The following is a 20,548-nucleotide window of genomic DNA, read 5'->3' on the forward strand; positions in this document are numbered from 1 at the left end:
GTTGCTGCTCTCAAGTATGCCTTATTGAAATGGATCCATGGTGGACAATCCCTTTAAATATTGCCCATTAAACTAAATTAAAAAACCCCAAAAAATCTATTTACTGCAGTGGATACCATAAAAGATTTAACCCACCTCAGGCAGTTAAGGGGCCTTCTTCCTCTTCACTAAACAAATCTATAACCGAAAAGTAAATTTTTAAATCCCAAATGATGGCCTCATTAATGATTAATTGGTTCAGATAGACTAACCTGAAGTGATAAGAGAGTGCAGGCAGGAAAGCTGCTACTTCACATAGTTCAGATAAGAGGCAAAGGAAAGTGTGCGGAGACCTAAAGCTGAAGAACTTCTGAGAACATTAATGGGGAAAAAGACCATTTAAGACAGTAAATTAATGTAGAAGTTTTTGATGGGTCTCAAGTCCTCAAGTGGTCCTAACATGAACCTCTCTCAGCGAATCTCCTCCACGTTTCAAGTCCAGAGACCAACATCTTCTGACCTCCATCTTCTTAATGAAAACCAACCTCTCCAGAATTTTCAACTGTTAAGTCAAGTGGAGCTCACCAGGGCTCAAAACCTTGGTTTGGATGGACTAAATGATCTGTTCCAAGAAACAATTATTAACCTTGGAGGAAAGGAGAATATACTGCTAGTGGGGGAGTCTGGATACTGTCCAGAGGATGATGGTGGCAGTAGTAAGTTGCTTGAAGAATTGTCTTCTGCTCTCTTTCAGTCACCCAAAAAGGCCAAGGTTTGGAAACCTGACAACAACACAACTGATGGACCTAACACTTCTCTGACTTGTATCACCTCAAAGGCTGTATCGAAGTCGAGGATGCTGGAATTTCCTATCGTTCTGGCAGTGTTTCGAGAACAACTTATAATGGACTCTCAGAACTTGATTAAAGAGATCCTGAAAGATATCTGTTTGAGAACAAAGGAGTTTAGGTCTGCCATTGTGAGTATTGTCTATTCTTGGGAAACTTTAAACGACGGCAAAAAGATCAAGTCCAAGGAACAGCTGAGAAACTTGATGAGTCAGGTCTTCAAAGACCAGCCATGGGGAGTCTGCTGCTACAACAGTTCTGAACCAAAGTCTATCCTGGAGGTAAAGCAGATGATCACCAAAACCATTGGTGTGACAACAGGTAGATACATTGCTGTTTCTCTACACTCCTCTTACTACACATTTTAGGAATGTTAATTGAAGCTCTAACTCTAGGTCAGGAATGGCCAACCTGTAGCTCTCCAGATGTTGTAAAATTGCAATTCCCACCACGTCCTGCTGTAGGCTGATAGCTGTAGGCAGTCTGGGCATGCTGAGAGTTGTAGTTTTACAACAGCTGGAGATCCACAGGTTGGCCATTCCTGCTCTAGGTACACAACTTGAGGTATAAGAGGATACTGCCAGATGTAAGAAACAATAATTGAGAAAACAGATGATTTCCAGCACCAAGATCTTCAGTTAAGACAGTTTTATTGGTTCCATTAAAAACAAGAAATTGAGCAGTGTAACAAGTTTACGCATTTCAGTTGAATGCCTTAGTCATAACTAAGGCATTTAGTTGAAACGCGTAAACCTGTTACATTCCTCGATTTCACTTTTTTTAATGGAACCAAGAAAACTGATGTTTTAGCTGAAACTCATCTTTGTGCTGGAAATCGTCTGTTTTCAGAAGTATTCCTGTCCAGGGAATTACATTCACAATATCTCAATGCCTCGGGCTGTAAGCCGACAAGTTTTGTATTTGCAGACAAACTCTACTTATTCTAGAGATCCTAACTTACAGCCTGCTACACTTCAGAGCTGCACTCACTATTCTATTAAATAGTTACATAGACACAGGTCTATCAGATCAATCAAGTCTAATCTTTTTCAGATCAATTATGAAATATTGTTAAATTAATTATCAACACAATTTTCTAGTTTTTGCCCTGACATAGTATTCACTTTTCCTGACCCTTCCCTCCCCCGACACAATAAGGGTCGGGAAAGGTGAATATTTTCACCTGATCCTTGGCAAGTCAGGAGCTCCCCACAAAAGCATGTTATGAACAGGCAGTCCAAAAATTCTGCCTTTATTGATGGCAGCAGCAGTACAGTATGGAACCTGATGGACAAGGCAGGAGATTGTGGTTGTGTAGGGGTAGTAGTAGTAGTAGATGCAGTAACAGCAGTACAGTATGGTACCTGACGGACAAGGCAGGAGATTGTGGTTGTGTAGGGGTAGTAGTAGTAGATGCAGTAACAGCAGTACAGTATGGTACCTGACAGACAAGGCAGGAGATTGTGGTTGTGTAGGTGTAGTAGTAGATGCAGTAAAAGCAATACAGTATGGTACCTGACGGACAAGGCAGGAGATTGTGGTTGTGTAGGGGTGGTAGTAGATGCAGTAACAGCAGTACAGTATGGTACCTGACGGACAAGGCAGGAGATTGTGGTTGTGTAGGGGTAGTAGTAGATGCAGTAACAGCAGTACAGTATGGAACCTGATGAACAAGGCAGGAGTTTGTGGTTGTGTAGGGGTAGTAGTAGATGCAGTAACAGCAGTACAGTATGGTACCTGACGGACAAGGCAGGAGATTGTGGTTGTGTAGGGGTAGTAGTAGATGCAGTAACAGCAGTACAGTATGGTACCTGACAGACAAGGCAGGAGATTGTGGTTGTGTAGGTGTAGTAGTAGATGCAGTAACAGCAGTACAGTATGGTACCTGACGGACAAGGCCGGAGATTGTGGTTGTGTAGGGGTAGTAGTAGTAGATGCAGTAACAGCAGTACAGTATGGTACCTGACGGACAAGGCAGGAGATTGTGGTTGTGTAGGGGTAGTAGTAGTAGATGCAGTAACAGCAGTACAGTATGGTACCTGACAGACAAGGCAGGAGATTGTGGTTGTGTAGGGGTAGTAGTAGATGCAGTAACAGCAGTACAGTATGGTACCTGACGGACAAGGCAGGAGATTGTGGTTGTGTAGGGGTAGTAGTAGTAGATGCAGTAACAGCAGTACAGTATGGTACCTGACAGACAAGGCAGGAGATTGTGGTTGTGTAGGGGTAGTAGTAGATGCAGTAAAAGCAATACAGTATGGTACCTGACGGACAAGGCAGGAGATTGTGGTTGTGTAGGGGTGGTAGTAGATGCAGTAACAGCAATACAGTATGGTACCTGACGGACAAGGTAGGAGATTGTGGTTGTGTAGGGGTAGTAGTAGATGCAGTAACAGCAGTACAGTATGGTACCTGACGGACAAGGCAGGAGATTGTGGTTGTGTAGGGGTAGTAGTAGTAGATGCAGTAACAGCAGTACAGTATGGTACCTGACGGACAAGGCAGGAGATTGTGGTTGTGTAGGGGTAGTAGTAGTAGATGCAGTAACAGCAGTACAGTATGGTACCTGACGGACAAGGCAGGAGATTGTGGTTGTGTAGGGGTAGTAGTAGATGCAGTAACAGCAGTACAGTATGGTACCTGACGGACAAGGCCGGAGATTGTGGTTGTGTAGGGGTAGTAGTAGATGCAGTAACAGCAGTACAGTATGGTACCTGACGGACAAGGCCGGAGATTGTGTAGGGGTCGTAGTAGATGCAGTAACAGCAATACAGTATGGTACCTGACGGACAAGGCCGGAGATTGTGGTTGTGTAGGGGTAGTAGTAGATGCAGTAACAGCAATACAGTATGGTACCTGATTGGCACCCAGGGCGGGTCCTTTCTCTGGCAACCCCCCCCCCCCCCAATATTTTAAAAGAATTGTACCCCCTCATAGCAGTATTGCCCTCATTGTACAACCTTCACAGTAGTTTTGTACAGATGTGTACCCCCTCACAGTAGTTATGTCCACATTGTGCCCCCTCACAGTAGTTATGCCCTCTCTGTGCCCCTTTCACAGTAGTAATGCCCTCTTTGTGACCTTTCACAGAAATAATCCCCATTGTGCCCCCTTCATATTAATAATCCCCATTGTGCCCCCTTTATAGTAATACACTGCGTGCAGAATTATTAGGCAAATGAGTATTTTGACCACATAATCCTCTTTATGCATGTTGTCTTACTCCAAGCTGTATAGGCTTGAAAGCCTACTACCAATTAAGCATATTAGGTGATGTGCATCTCTGTAATGAGAAGGGGTGTGGTCTAATGACATCAACACCCTATATTAGGTGTGCATAATTATTAGGCAACTTCCTTTCCTTTGGCAAAATGGGTCAAAAGAAGGACTTGACAGGCTCAGAAAAGTCAAAAATAGTGAGATATCTTGCAGAGGGGTGCAGCACTCTTAAAATTGCAAAGCTTCTGAAGCGTGATCATCGAACAATCAAGCGTTTCATTCAAAATAGTCAACAGGGTCGCAAGAAGCGTGTGGAAAAACCAAGGCGCAAAATAACTGCCCATGAACTGAGAAAAGTCAAGCGTGCAGCTGCCAAGATGCCACTTGCCACCAGTTTGGCCATATTTCAGAGCTGCAACATCACTGGAGTGCCCAAAAGCACAAGGTGTGCAATACTCAGAGACATGGCCAAGGTAAGAAAGGCTGAAAGACGACCACCACTGAACAAGACACACAAGCTGAAACGTCAAGACTGGGCCAAGAAATATCTCAAGACTGATTTTTCTAAGGTTTTATGGACTGATGAAATGAGAGTGAGTCTTGATGGGCCAGATGGATGGGCCCGTGGCTGGATTGGTAAAGGGCAGAGAGCTCCAATCCGACTCAGACGCCAGCAAGGTGGAGGTGGAGTACTGGTTTGGGCTGGTATCATCAAAGATGAGCTTGTGGGGCCTTTTCGGGTTGAGGATGGAGTCAAGCTCAACTACCAGTCCTACTGCCAGTTTCTGGAAGACACCTTCTTCAAGCAGTGGTACAGGAAGAAGTGTGCATCCTTCAAGAAAAACATGATTTTCATGCAGGACAATGCTCCGTCACACGCGGCCAAGTACTCCACAGCGTGGCTGGCAAGAAAGGGTATAAAAGAAGAAAATCTAATGACATGGCCTCCTTGTTCACCTGATCTGAACCCCATTGAGAACCTGTGGTCCATCATCAAATGTGAGATTTACAAGGAGGGAAAACAGTACACCTCTCTGAACAGTGTCTGGGAGGCTGTGGTTGATGCTGCACGCAATGTTGATGGTGAACAGATCAAAACACTGACAGAATCCATGGATGGCAGGCTTTTGAGTGTCCTTGCAAAGAAAGGTGGCTATATTGGTCACTGATTTGTTTTTGTTTTGTTTTTGAATGTCAGAAATGTATATTTGTGAATGTTGAGATGTTATATTGGTTTCACTGGTAAAAATAAATAATTGAAATGGGTATATATTTGTTTTTTGTTAAGTTGCCTAATAATTATGCACAGTAATAGTCACCTGCACACACAGATCCCCCTAAAATAGCTAAAACTAAAAACAAACTAAAAACTACTTCCAAAAATATTCAGCTCTGATATTAATGAGTTTTTTGGGTTCATTGAGAACATGGTTGTTGTTCAATAATAAAATTAATCCTCAAAAATACAACTTGCCTAATAATTCTGCACTCCCTGTAATGTCCACTCTGCCCCCTTCACAGTAATAATCCCCATTGTGCCCCCTCCACAGTAATATTCCCCTTTGTGCCCCCTTCATATTAATAATCCCCATTGTGCCCCCTTTATAGTAATAATGTCCACTCTGCCCCCTTCACAGTAATAATCCCCATTGTGCCCCCTCCACAGTAATAATCCCCATTGTGCCCCCTTCACAGTAAAAATCCCCATTATGCCCCCTTTATAGTAGTAATATCCATTGTGCCCCCTTCATAGTAATAATCCCCATTGTTCCCCTTTTATAGTGATAATGCTCACTGTGCCCCCTTAATAGTAGTAATGCCCACTGTGCTAGTAATGCCCTCTTGGCCCCTCCATAGTAGAAATCCCCAGTGCCCCCTAATAATAACCACTGTGCCCCTTCACAGTAATAATGCCCTCTGTGCCCCCTTCATTGTAGTAATGCCCTCTGGCTCTGTGCCCCCTCCATAGTAGAAATGCCTATTGTGCCCTCTTCACATTAGCAATGCCCTCTGTGCCCCCTCCATAGTAATAATGCCCTGTGTACCCCCTCCATAGTAATGAAGCCCTCTGTGCCCCTCCATAGTAATGAAGCCCTCTGTGCCCCTCCATAGTAATAAAGACCTCTGTGCCCCCTCCACAGTAGTAATGCCCTCTGTGCCCCCTCCACAGTAGTAATGCCCTCTGTGCCCCCTCCACAGTAGTAATGCCCTCTGTGCCCCCTCCACAGTAGTAATGCCCTCTGTGCCCCCTCCACAGTAGTAATGCCCTCTGTGCCCCCTCCACAGTAGTAATGCCCTCTGTGCCCCCTCCACAGTAGTAATGTCCTCTGTGCCCCCTCCACAGTAGTAATGCCCTCTGTGCCCCCTCCACAGTAGTAATGCCCTCTGTGCCCCCTCCATAATAATAAAGACCTCTGTGACCCCCTCTGTATTTAAAAAACAAACAAAAAAAAACACAGTAACTACTCACCTTGTCTCGTTCCTAAAGCTCACAGTCCTCTCTTCCCTGCAGACACAGATCGCTATGCAGCACTGTGTGGGCGGAGCTTATGCAGATTTCCGGGCTACAGGCTCCACCCACGCAGGCTGAATAGTGGAGTGGGGAGAAGTCTTCCTGCTTCACCATGCTGTGCGCCGCTGGCCTGAAGGAGGGGAGGAGCGCGGGGAGCTGAGCGGTGAGGGACAGGACCCAGCTCCCTGTGCTCCAGCAATGAGCGCTTCCATCTGTATTAATGGAAGCGCACATTGCTTCTGGCACCCCCTGAGAGCGGCACCCGGGGTGGACCGACCCCCCTTACTACGCCACTGATGAGAGGCATGGCTGACAATTTCTGTTGTAGTTCATCCTAGGGGTGTTTTAGGGGGTTGAGGTCAGTACTATGTGCAGCCAGTCAAGTTTTTGCACAACAGACTCAACCATATGAGCTTTTATTGAACACCAGCAGAATAGTGAGTGCAGCTCTGGAGTATAATACATGCTGTAATTTAGGATCAGTACAGGATAAGTAATGTATAAACACAGTGACTGCACCAGCAGAATAGTGAGTGCAGCTCTGGAGTATAATACAGGATGTAACTCAGGATCAGTACAGGATAAGTAATGTATGTACACAGTGACTGCACCAGCAGAATAGTGAGTGCAGCTCTGGAGTATAATACAGGATATAACTCAGGATCAGTACAGGATAAGTAAAGTAATGTATGTACACAGTGACTGCACCAGCAGAATAGTGAGTGCAGCTCTGGAGTATAATACAGGATGTAACTCAGGATCAGTACAGGATAAGTAATGTATGTACCCAGTGACTGCACCAGCAGAATAATGAGTGCAGCTCTGGTGTATAATGCAGGATATAATGCAGGATCAGTACAGGATAAGTAATGTATGTACACAGTGACTGCACCAGCAGAATAGTGAGTACAGCTCTGGAGTATAATACAGGATGTAACTCAGGATCAGTACAGGATAAGTAATGTATGTACACAGTGACTGCACCAGCAGAATAGTGAGTGCAGCTCTGGAGTATAATACAGGATGTAACTCAGGATCAGTACAGGATAAGTAATGTATGTACACAGTGACTGCACCAGCAGAATAGTGAGTGCAGCTCTGGAGTATAATACAGGATGTAACTCAGGATCAGTACAGGATAAGTAATGTAATGTACCCAGTGACTGCACCAGCAGAATAGTGAGCGCAGCTCTGGAGTATACTACAATATGTAACTCAGGATCAGTACAGGATAAGTAATGTATGTACCCAGTGACTGCACCAGCAGAATAGTGAGTGCAGCTCTGGAGTATAATGCAGGATATAATGCAGGATCAGTACAGGATAAGTAATGTATGTACCCAGTGACTGCACCAGCAGAATAGTGAGTGCAGCTCTGGAGTATAATGCAGGATATAATGCAGGATCAGTACAGGATAAGTAATGTATGTACACAGTGACTGCACCAGCAGAATAGTGAGTACAGCTCTGGAGTATAATACAGGATGTAACTCAGGATCAGTACAGGATAAGTAATGTATGTACACAGTGACTGCACCAGCAGAATAGTGAGTGCAGCTCTGGAGTATAATACAGGATGTAACTCAGGATCAGTACAGGATAAGTAATGTAATGTACCCAGTGACTGCACCAGCAGAATAGTGAGCGCAGCTCTGGAGTATACTACAATATGTAACTCAGGATCAGTACAGGATAAGTAATGTATGTACACAGTGACTGCACCAGCAGAATAGTGAGTGCAGCTCTGGAGTATAATACAGGATGTAACTCAGGATCAGTACAGGATAAGTAATGTATGTACACAGTGACTGCACGAGCAGAATAGTGAGTGCAGCTCTGGAGTATAATACAGGATGTAACTCAGGATCAGTACAGGATAAGTAATGTATGTACCCAGTGACTGCACCAGCAGAATAGTGAGTGCAGCTCTGGAGTATACTACAATATGTAACTCAGGATCAGTACAGGATAAGTAATGTATGTACACAGTGACTGCACCAGCAGAATAGTGAGTGCAGCTCTGGAGTATAATACAGGATGTAACTCAGGATCAGTACAGGATAAGTAATGTATGTACACAGTGACTGCACCAGCAGAATAGTGAGTGCAGCTCTGGAGTATAATACAGGATGTAACTCAGGATCAGTACAGGATAAGTAATGTATGTACACAGTGACTGCACCAGCAGAATAGTGAGTGCAGCTCTGGAGTATAATACAGGATGTAACTCAGGATCAGTACAGGATAAGTAATGTAATGTACCCAGTGACTGCACCAGCAGAATAGTGAGCGCAGCTCTGGAGTATACTACAATATGTAACTCAGGATCAGTACAGGATAAGTAATGTATGTACCCAGTGACTGCACCAGCAGAATAGTGAGTGCAGCTCTGGAGTATAATGCAGGATATAATGCAGGATCAGTACAGGATAAGTAATGTATGTACCCAGTGACTGCACCAGCAGAATAGTGAGTGCAGCTCTGGAGTATAATGCAGGATATAATGCAGGATCAGTACAGGATAAGTAATGTATGTACACAGTGACTGCACCAGCAGAATAGTGAGTACAGCTCTGGAGTATAATACAGGATGTAACTCAGGATCAGTACAGGATAAGTAATGTATGTACACAGTGACTGCACCAGCAGAATAGTGAGTGCAGCTCTGGAGTATAATACAGGATGTAACTCAGGATCAGTACAGGATAAGTAATGTAATGTACCCAGTGACTGCACCAGCAGAATAGTGAGCGCAGCTCTGGAGTATACTACAATATGTAACTCAGGATCAGTACAGGATAAGTAATGTATGTACACAGTGACTGCACCAGCAGAATAGTGAGTGCAGCTCTGGAGTATAATACAGGATGTAACTCAGGATCAGTACAGGATAAGTAATGTATGTACACAGTGACTGCACGAGCAGAATAGTGAGTGCAGCTCTGGAGTATAATACAGGATGTAACTCAGGATCAGTACAGGATAAGTAATGTATGTACCCAGTGACTGCACCAGCAGAATAGTGAGTGCAGCTCTGGAGTATACTACAATATGTAACTCAGGATCAGTACAGGATAAGTAATATAATGTATGTACACAGGGACTGCACTGGTTAATGGCAGATATGGTCATGTACCTATTTTTTCCAGTGAAGTCTATAAAATAAACTCCCAAGTGTATTAGGCAATCTTTATATTTATCCGGTGTGGTAATCACATTACAAACAATGATGAAATTCTGAGAGCTGTGTACACGATTTCTGACTAAACACTTCTGAATCGGGGGCATTATTTACTGAAACCAGGCGTTTCGCACACAAGTCTTAGTATGAAGCTAACTGGAGGAAGATCCGGCCGATTACGTGCCTCAATAAATCTGAGAAACCGCGATCTACTACGGCGAGCAGCTGACGTATATGTCAGCTATAATTCACACTCGTTTTCTGCTGTAAACTGTTATAGTGTTCGTCCAATCGGGTTCTGTCCACTTTTTAGAAAATGTTGTCTCCAAATTTGTAATTTCCTTGGCTGCCTCCCCCAACATAGTATTATTTGTTGATATCGGTATGGAAGAGACTGATATCAGCAAATGACACTTTTTAGAAAAGTATTGAGACCAGAGGAATTTTACAGACTAAATCTAAAATCTCTACTCCTGTTTATCCAAAGGTAAAAACAATGTAAAAATACTCAAATGATCAATTTCTTAAGGAATAAATTAAGATATAATTTGTTTAGCCAATTTTCCCAAATTTGGGAATGATCTCTGTAGCATCTTGCGAGGGCCCCCATGGTTATGTATTGGTCATTGCTTGTCTATACTGGTGGATGACCGATCCATGTTCCTCCATTTTATTTCTAGAAAACCCAAAAGACACATTACTTAACTCTTTAATGGAAGCTATACCAGCCATCCCATATTAATATCAACCTCATCCCCCACCCCACTGGCGACTCATTCCACCTCTTGCCTTATCAAATCGCACACAGCGCGGTGTGTAATCATGGTGGAGAACCTGATAATACACAACAGCTGCCAAGTCATATACCTGGAAAAATACCAATGATGTCACCCTGTTGAGGCACGATTACCTTCTGTCTCAATTACCCTTCAAAATGTTCCTGGTCAACATAAGATCCTTGAAAGCACAATGTACCACTGGAAGAGTAAGGCTAGTTTCACATGAGTGCTTTGAGAGCTATGGTTTTAGTCCGGCCAGTTCTGTGCAGATTTGCCAGGTTGCGGCCAGATCTCCGCCGGTCCACATTGTAGGTAATGGGGCTGGTGGTCATTCGAGCAGCTTCCAGCAAGGCCTGATCCAGATGGCTCCAGCAGGCTGTTTCCTGTTGGAGAAGCCTGCTGGAGATCTCAAACGTTACTGTGAAACTAGCCTAAGGTTCCTCATAACATCTTGTCTTCTGGGTCATCTCATGATCTAGCTTGATTGTTGGTCTTTTATGTTCACATGGAAGAATAAGTGGGATTTAGGCTATTGACATGAGACCTGTATGGTGGCACATTGAGGCATGATTTGCTTGTGTCTCGATTACCCCTTAAAAAGGTTCCTGGTCAACATAAAATCATTGAAAGCATCATGTACCACTGGAAGAGTAAGGTTCCTCCATGACATCTTGTCTTCCCACCACTATAGTCTAGCTCATGTGGGATTTTGCTCTGGTAGACAGGACTAGTGGACGCAGAATAGAGGCAACAACAAGTTCTTTGGATCAAACAGTTCAGTGTTTTATTCACACTTTAGGCAAGTGACAAAACAAGCAGTCATAATCAAACAAAAAGTCACCTTGCAGTGTTGGTGGTAATTCACACCATGCAGCAATTCTGCCTCAAAGAGTCCTTGACCACAGCAGCACCAACCTGTTTTCACGTCAAACAGGTAGCAAGCCTTCATCCAGACACAAGGCTCCCAGGTCCCAACACAGAGACACGGCTTCTGAGCCCAGCTACCTATTTAAGGACAGCCAGGTGCTGCCAAAACCCAGACTGCATTTAAAATCCGGTCCGGTATTTGACCTCACCTGGCTGTAAATCAGCCCAGCAGCACATGCTGGGAGGAAAATACCTGTTTTCCCAGACCAAACCTCTGAGTCACATACACCCCCCCTTTGTTCAACCCTGAGGGGGTGAACACACGCCAGACAGTGTACCGGGACAGGGCATGTTTCTCTGTAACCGTCCTGCCCTGTGTTCCACCGAAAACGTAAAGTTTTGTAGGGAGAGAAACCTTCGGGTGACCCGGGCATTTCTGTCCTTGGCCTGGCTCATCCACCTGAGAGGGGAGTGGTCAGTCACCAGGCGGAATTTTCTCCCCAGTAAATAATAGCGGAGAGACTCGAGTGCCCACTTGATAGCCAGGCACTCTCTCTCCACTATATTATACCGGGTCTCGGCAGGGGTGAGCTTACGGCTGAGGAAGACAACGGGATGTTCCTCCCCGTTGACTTCCTGAGACAGTACAGCACCGATGCCTACTTCAGAGGCATCGGTCTGTACTATAAACTCCATTTTGAAGTCAGGCGTCACCAAAACCGGGGACCCGCACATGGACGACTTCAAAGTGGAGAAAGCCTCCTCCTCTCGATCATCCCAGCGAACCATCATTGACTTGTGTCCCTTCAAGAGTCCTGTCAAGGGCGCGGCTAGAGTAGCAAAGTGGGGAACAAAACTCATGTAATGGCCCACTATTCCCAGGAATGACTTTTAGATTTCTGGTAGCTTCATAGCGTTCCACCAGGTCCACCATCTCAAGGGCATTGCCAGGAGACACCTGACCGATCCAGTGCTAGATAGGGTATGGCAAAGCCCAAACAGACGATCCAGCATAGCAGTGGGACTCAGCACGTCAGGCTGTAGCCATTTTTGCAAGAGGTAAAGTAAGTTATAATACTGGGATCTTGCAGGCTCACCCGGGTTGAACCCCCCACTGATGCACCCGCTGGGCCCGGACCAACACATTCACCCCTAGTCTTGCCAGAGTCTCACCCTTCACTTTTCAGTAGTCGGCTGCTCCTGCTGTCTGCAAAGCCATCACGTGTTGTAGTAGCAACTGGTTAGTCTCCTGTGGCCGCTTATTAGCCTCGCGTTGCTGCAGGTTTGTCTCTTGCTGCTGCAGATTAGCCTCCATGAGGGCCTTCACAACAGCCTCCATTTTGTTGTGGGGCGCTGGTTGCAATACATCTGGTTTAATGTACGACATACAACCGTGCCTGAAAAATGCAGAAACCCCCAAAAATCTGCGTTTACGCCAGCCTCCCTGCTGATACCCGCATCCTCCACCAATTGAGGGGTTTCACTCTGGTAGACGGGATTAGCGGACGCAGTATAGCGACAACAACAAGTTCATTAGATCAAACAGTGCAGTGTTTTATTCACACTTTAGGCAAGTGACAAAACAAGCAGTCATAATCGAGCAAAAAAGTCCCCTTGTGGTGTTGGTGGTAATTCACACCATGCAGCAATTTTGCCTCAAAGAGTCCTTGACCACAGCAGCACCAACCTGTTTTCACGCCAAACAGGTAACAAGCCTTCATCCAGACACAAGGCTTCCAGATCCCAACACAGAGACCTGGCTTCTGGGCCCAGCGGCCCTTAAAATTCGACCTCACCTGGCTGTAAATCAGCCCAGCGGCACATGCTGGGAGGAAAATACCTGTTTTCCTAGACGAAACCTCTCACTGTGTCACACTCATTTGTTGGTCCTTTATGCTTCACATGGAGCAATAGGTGGGATTTAGGCCACTGACATGAGACGTGTATGGTGGCACATCTCTTACTCCATACCACGGAGCCGTAGATTCCTTGTGTGCCGCTGTCTAGTGCCTCTCTATAGCTGTAACAAGTAACTATTAGGTACACGTGTTCTAAGAGCGCTTCTCACCTGATTCATGCCATTGCAATGGATTCTAGGTTCAGGACGGCCGATGCTGATTCCCTCAGTCATGTGTCAGCCATTTAGGTAAGAGCCGCCACGGTCATTTTTACGACTAGTTAAAATCTATGGTGCTATTCACATGGCTGTTTATTTTAACAGCCAGTAAATAGCGGCCATCAAAACATGAGATGTCCTATTTTTGGCTATTTTCATGGCCAGATGGAATCCATGGGCCTGTTTTTACCTGCCGTATAGAACAGAGTGTACCCGATAAAGGTGGCTACAAGCGCATTTCAGGATTTAAATTGAAAAAAATCTTAACCCATCCACTTGAACACGTGGGGACACTCGCTTCTCGATTCCTTGCTATGAACTGGATGCAGCAGGACCTGCTCTTCCAGCGTTGTGATGTCATATGTGACGTCATGACATGTCCTGCGGCATCCAGTGCATAGCAAGTGTTCAATGAGCGAGAGTCCCCGAACGTTCAAGTGGATGGGGGGAGATTATTATTACTGTATTTTTCACCCTATAAGACACACCGGCCTATAAGACGCACCTAGGTTTTGGAGGAGGAGAATAGGAAAAAAATATTTTTCAGCAGACCTCGGCTCACAACCACAATCAGACACCCAATGTTAATAAGACCCTCAATCAGACCTTAGATCAGACCTCCAATGTTAATAAAACCCCAATAAGACCTCAGATAAGACCCCAATGTGAATGACCCCCAATCAGACCTCAGATAAGAGCCCAAATATAAATAAGATGCGTCTTATGGGGCGAAAAATACAGATTTTTTTTTTAAATTAATGTCACCACTAGCAGGGATGGGGGAAGGTGGGGGAATTATATATGGGACACAACTGGGGGCTGTTATAGCTAGTGGGAGGCACCAAGGGGTCCTTATCTAAAACTACTGAGGGGCACAGGCACTATGCAAGCATTATTTATACTGGTGGCACAATGGGGGGCATACTATATACAGGGCACCGTAGGGGTTGGAGTTTTAACTTAAAAACTCAATGAAAATCATTCTTTGATGTAAAATGTATCGAAAACAGCCATTAAAAACACAGACTGGCAGAAAACGGATGCAAAAATGGTTGAAAAATGGCCATGAAAAACTGACAGTGTCCGTTTGTTTTTTCACTGTCGTGTGAATTTCACCTTTCCATATTCATGGAACCATAAACTAGTATTGTACAAAGATCTGTCAAGACGAGGCTGATATACTAAATCAGCACAATATGCTTTTATTAACATCCCCATCATTTTGAGAGAAGTATTTTTACGTCTTTAGAGATAACTGCATCGTCTTATCATTATACTGTATCCACATCCTATGCCATATACCATAAGCACATGGGCCCCGCCTTAGCAGCTGTCTGGCCAGGACTATATTGATACCGTACTAACCTCCATAGCCTTTTACTACTTTTATTACAATTTTTTTTTTTTTTTACTTTTAATCAATTTTTTACTTGATTTAGTTAGTATATACAGTTTATCCTATTACATCTGTGCTAGATACAGAAGTTTTTTCTTAGCACTATTCGTATATTTTATAATTAATACTGATACATTTTATCACTTGTGGTATCAGCCATTCTTCTCCATTAATTTTCCTTCTTGGGTATACAGCTGACTGAGAACTCCACCATCCAAGAACTGTGAAAGCACAACAGATCAGCTCAATTTCTGAATTTGTTTTGCAGGTGGATATCAGTCTGTAGAAGATGACAGCCTGCAGCTGGAAAGATCGTTTAAAGAACTGGTTGGCCAGTTGGGAGGCAAAGAGAGATTTCTTCTCCTTGGGAATATCTGTCCATCCCCTCGCAACTCTGAAAAGACTCGGGTTTTCAGAGAGATTACTAAAGCCCTCTTTGATGATGACCACTGTAAAATGGATACCCAAGAAGAAGAGGATCAAGCCGAGACACTGGAGAGACAAAAGAAGTCAACCAAAGCGTGTATACAGCTCCCCAAACCAAGATCCTTCCCTTACCCACTTATCTTGGTGGTCTTTCGCTCAGCATTCCTCGAGGAGGAGGATAACATGGCTCAAGTCAAAGAGATACTTGCCGACATCAAAATAAGAGTTACAATAAGTTCTACCCAAGTCATCGGGGTGGTCTGTAGTGACAAGAGTTTGCAGAAAACTAAGGAGCAGAGGTACCAGATCCTGCTTCAGAAGATCTTACATCAGACATTCAGTTGTCCAACTGGGGTGTGCAGCTTTGTGAGGACAAATCTAGAATCTGTGGAGGTGGTGAAGAGATGTGTGTGCAATGTCTTGAAAGACCACTGTAGATAAGCCTGATGTTCTTTATACAATGACTTCTCTCCAAATGATAAGCTTCAAGATAAAACCACAAAAAATTGGTCTAGAAAAAGTGGTGGTCTACTTAAAAAGGTTTGATTTATATCTATCATCAAAGATTGTAACACCTCAAACTATTTTCCATACTTGGTGGACCTTCGTGCAACATTCCTCAAGGATGAGTTCAAGATGGCTCAGGTCAAAGAAATATTGAGGGACACAATGTAAACTTTTGAATGAATTGATGTTTGCTCTTGCATTGTTCTCAATGTAGCTCTTTGGTCTCTTCTTCTAGCATCTGCATTTTTCTACCCAGGCCCATGGTTTTTATAATAGATACCTCTGACCTCCATAGATGGCCCTCTTATCAGTCACAGTGCCCTTCCTTCCTCCATAAGCCCATCCTCTGGGCTCAGGATGACATGTCAGAAGCCATAACTACTAAGGGTGTGAATACAATTGGAAATTATGACAAAAGGCCCAAGCAACCAGTGCTGGTGCCCCTAGTGCCCTGACCAACAGATATTGCTGTAAAAGTCCACCACTTTGGCACGTTTTATTGACCTGATAAATGATATATTTCTGTCTTTCTGCAATGACCTCTAGGAGGAGCTAGCTACATATGAAGTAATATAGACCCTAGTGGTAGATACATATCACTGCTATGACTGTGTCACCACAGAAATCCTTTTCTAGCCTTTCTGCTGCCTGAGGCGTAAACTGAAATGGTGCCCCCGCTCCCTATACTGGCAATTTCTTAACCTAACCCCTTTGCCACAATGAAAGCACTCAATGCCCATGGCCCTTCCGCTGCCCCCACCTGGTGCTGTTTGAGGTGATCGCCTGACCTGGCCTCATTGGTGGTGCATCCCTGCCTGCACCTGCCTCTTAAAGGGGTTATGCCTTGATTGATGTGGAAAATAAAAATCACACAAGATATAGTAAATGACAATCTCTCTCTAACAAAGCTAGAACCAGCCCTGTACCTCACATGGATCCAAAGATCTCCCCATTCATTGATCCAATTGCTCTGCTAGATAATTTCAGGGGCATGTCCTTTCTCAGGGGGTGTATCCTTTCTGCTGTGGCTCCGGGGACATGTCCTTTCTCAGGGGGAATGTCCATCCTGCTGCAGCTCACTCCTTGTAAGTATCACAGCTTCTTACAATAGGTGGCAGTTAAAGGACGAACTGAGCATGTGCGACCACCTCATTAGGTGGACATGCACATTACTAGACATATTAAACACCGGGAGGGGGGGGCACCATTATAATGAAGTAAAGTGGAGCCTTCTTTTAACAGAAAGTACATTAGAAAGGTAAACATTTTCATGATGAATTATATTAAAATAACCTTTTGTGATGGCACATCCCCTTAAGAGCCTCATATCTACTCAGTTTCTGTAAATTTGCACATGCCTTACTAATGATAAGTCTCGTATTTACTTTGGCATCACCCAAGGAAGAAACTTGTGCCCAGAGTCACTTTATGAAAATGAAAGGAGACGCGGAGAGAGGGTGCAGCACTTAGACTTCACAGATCTCGAGCCTGGAGATCTTGAGGGCTCTCATGTGGCCGCTCCAGCAGAACCTTATCCAAGCAGCCATAAGGTAGAACTAAGGATGCAACATGGCCAAACCCATCGACCTCAAGAGAAGAATGTCTGCCACCAGAGGTCCAGTGTGCTACAGCCAATGGCTGGTCTCAGTGCGACATGTCACAAGCACCACGTGACTGAGCGTTGACGTGCCGCTAGGGGACCAATGAGGCAAGTCATTGGCTGCAGTGGCGCATGTGACCCTGTCCTTGCGGAACTTGAGTGACGGGGACTAATGGGAGGAGTTAGAACCTAGCAGTGCGGGCAGGTAGGTATGGATTCATGGACAACCCCTTTAAAAGATAACTGTCATATTATTATTTTTTTCTAGTTTATTAGAGCTAATCATGTATACCTGAGTTAGTATGTCAATGATTGCCAAAAGATCTGTAATTACCTTATAATAACCGCTTTCATTAATGTCCCCTGTCCCTTTCCACTGCTCCCTTAAAAGACCGTTGCTATGGCTTGTCTGTCTCCGGATAGGAAGTCGAAGGGGCGGTCCTTCACACTGCATGCCTGCATTAGGCTTCAGAGTGAGGAGGCGTGTCTCTCAGTAATCCAATCTGATTGGCTGGCAGGAAGCTGCTGGCTACAGCAAGTGTGTATGTGACCTGAGGGAATGCAGTTTTGGCCCCAGAGAACTGGCAGAGGAGCCATCTTGAGAAGATCCTCATAATGTAGAATTCAAAACAGCCGTAACTAAGGGGAAAACTCAAGGAAAACAGTGGTAAGTGAGGAAACTAAAGATTGCTTTATGCATAATGCTGCTGCAGCAGTAACATGCTAAAATATATTTTTTGATAAAAATATGACAGTTATCCTTTAATTTAGAACGCTCTTCCTCCATGTTGTAAAAGATCAGATCTACCACCTTCCACTTCTCTCAGGTTCAAAAATAGCAGACTTCCCGGAGGGACTGGCAGATCATCCCACAGTCCTCAGACTAAAGGCTCAAATATTGGGTGATGTGACATTCCTCCACCCGACTGAATCCGTTTATTATTGGGGAGCAAAGTGAAAGAAATGTACTAAACACGTCCCCTAATAATGAGCCGCAATCCTAATCCACGAGAGAGGTCAGAGAATGGAGTACAGGATAATGACACTGACACTTGGGGTACAGGATAATGACACTGACACTTGGGGTACAGGATAATGACACTGACACTTGGGGTACAGGATAATGACACTGACACTTGGGGTACAGGATAATGACACTGACACTTGGGGTACAGGATGATGACACTGACACTTGGGGTACAGGATAATGACACTGACACTTGGGGGACAGGATAATGACACTGACACTTGGGGTACAGGATAATGACACTGACACTTGGGGTGCAGGATGATGACACTGACACTTGGGGTACAGGATAATGACACTGACACTTGGGGTGCAGGATAATGACACTGACACTTGGGGTACAGGATAATGACACTGACACTTGGGGTACAGAATAATGACACTGACACTTGGGGTACAGGATAATGACACTGACACTTGGGGTACAGGATGATGACACTGACACTTGGGGTACAGGATAATGACACTGACACTTGGGGTACAGGATAATGACACTGACACTTGGGGGACAGGATAATGACACTGACACTTGGGGTACAGGATAATGACACTGACACTTGGGGTACAGGATGATGACACTGACATTTGGGGTACAGGATGATGACACTGACACTTGGGGTACAGGATAATGACACTGACACTTGGGGTACAGGATAATGACTGGCATTTGGGGTACAGGATAATGACACTGACACTTGGGGTACAGGACAATGACACTGACACTTGGGGTACAGGATGATGACACTGACACTTGGGGGACAGGATAATGACACTGACACTTGGGGTACAGGATAATGACACTGACACTTGGAGGTACAGGATAATGACTCTGACACTTGGGGTACAGGATAATGACACTGACACTTGGGGTACAGGATAATGACACTGACACTTGGGGTACAGGATGATGACACTGACACTTGGGGTACAGGATGATGACACTGACACTTGGGGTACAGGATAATGACTGGCATTTGGGGTACAGGATAATGACACTGACACTTGGGGTACAGGATAATGACACTGACACTTGGGGTACAGGATAGTGACACTGACACTTGGGGTACAGGATGATGACACTGACACTTGGGGTAGAGGATAATGACACTGACACTTGGGGTACAGGATGATGACGCTGACACTTGGGGTACAGGATGATGACGCTGACACTTGGGGAACAGGATGATGACGCTGACACTTGGGGTACAGGATAATGACACGCTGACGCTTGGGGTACAGGATAATGACACTGACACTTGGGGTACAGGATAATGACACTGACACTTGGGGTACAGGATAATGACACTGACACTTGGGGTACAGGATGATGACACTGACACTTGGGGTACAGGATAATGACACGCTGACGCTTGGGGTACAGGATAATGACACTGACACTTGGGGTACAGGATAATGACACTGACACTCGGGGTACAGGATGATGACACTGACACTTGGGGTACAGGATGATGACACTGACACTTGGGGTACAGGATAATGACTGGCATTTGGGGTACAGGATAATGACACTGACACTTGGGGTACAGGATAATGACACTGACACTTGGGGTACAGGATAATGACACTGACACTTGGGGTACAGGATAATGACGCTGACACTGGGGGTACAGGATAATGACACTGACACTCGGGGTACAGGATAATGACACTTGGGGTACAGGATAATGACACTTGGGGTACAGGATAATGACACTGACACTTGGGGTACAGGATAATGACACTGACACTTGGGGTACAGGATAATGACACTGACACTTGGGGTACAGGATAATGACACTGACACTCGGGGTACAGGATGATGACACTGACACTTGGGGTACAGGAAAATGACACTGACACTTGGGATACAGGATGATGACACTGACACTTGAGGTACAGGATAATGACACTGACACTTGAGGTACAGGATAATGACACTGACACTTGGGGTACAGAATAATGACACTGACACTCGGGGTACAGGATGATGACACTGACACTTGGGGTACAGGATAATGACACTGACACTCGGGGTACAGGATAATGACACTGACACTTGGGGTACAAGATAATGACACTGACACTTGGGGA

General features: G+C 44.8%; 1 protein-coding gene across 1 annotated transcript; it reads left to right on the forward strand.

Annotated features, from left to right (window-relative positions):
- The first annotated feature begins 303 nt into the window (after window positions 1-303).
- On the forward strand, window positions 304-16,792 carry LOC120986610. Its single transcript, XM_040415269.1, has 2 exons — window positions 304-1,148; window positions 15,166-16,792. The coding sequence occupies exons 1-2, from the start codon at window positions 410-412 to the stop codon at window positions 15,762-15,764; spliced, it is 1,338 nt and encodes a 445-aa protein (XP_040271203.1). The 5' UTR covers window positions 304-409; the 3' UTR covers window positions 15,765-16,792.
- Window positions 16,793-20,548: the final 3,756 nt, after the last annotated feature.

This window comes from Bufo bufo, chromosome 1, assembly GCF_905171765.1.
Source record: "Bufo bufo chromosome 1, aBufBuf1.1, whole genome shotgun sequence".
Lineage (NCBI taxonomy): Eukaryota > Metazoa > Chordata > Amphibia > Anura > Bufonidae > Bufo > Bufo bufo.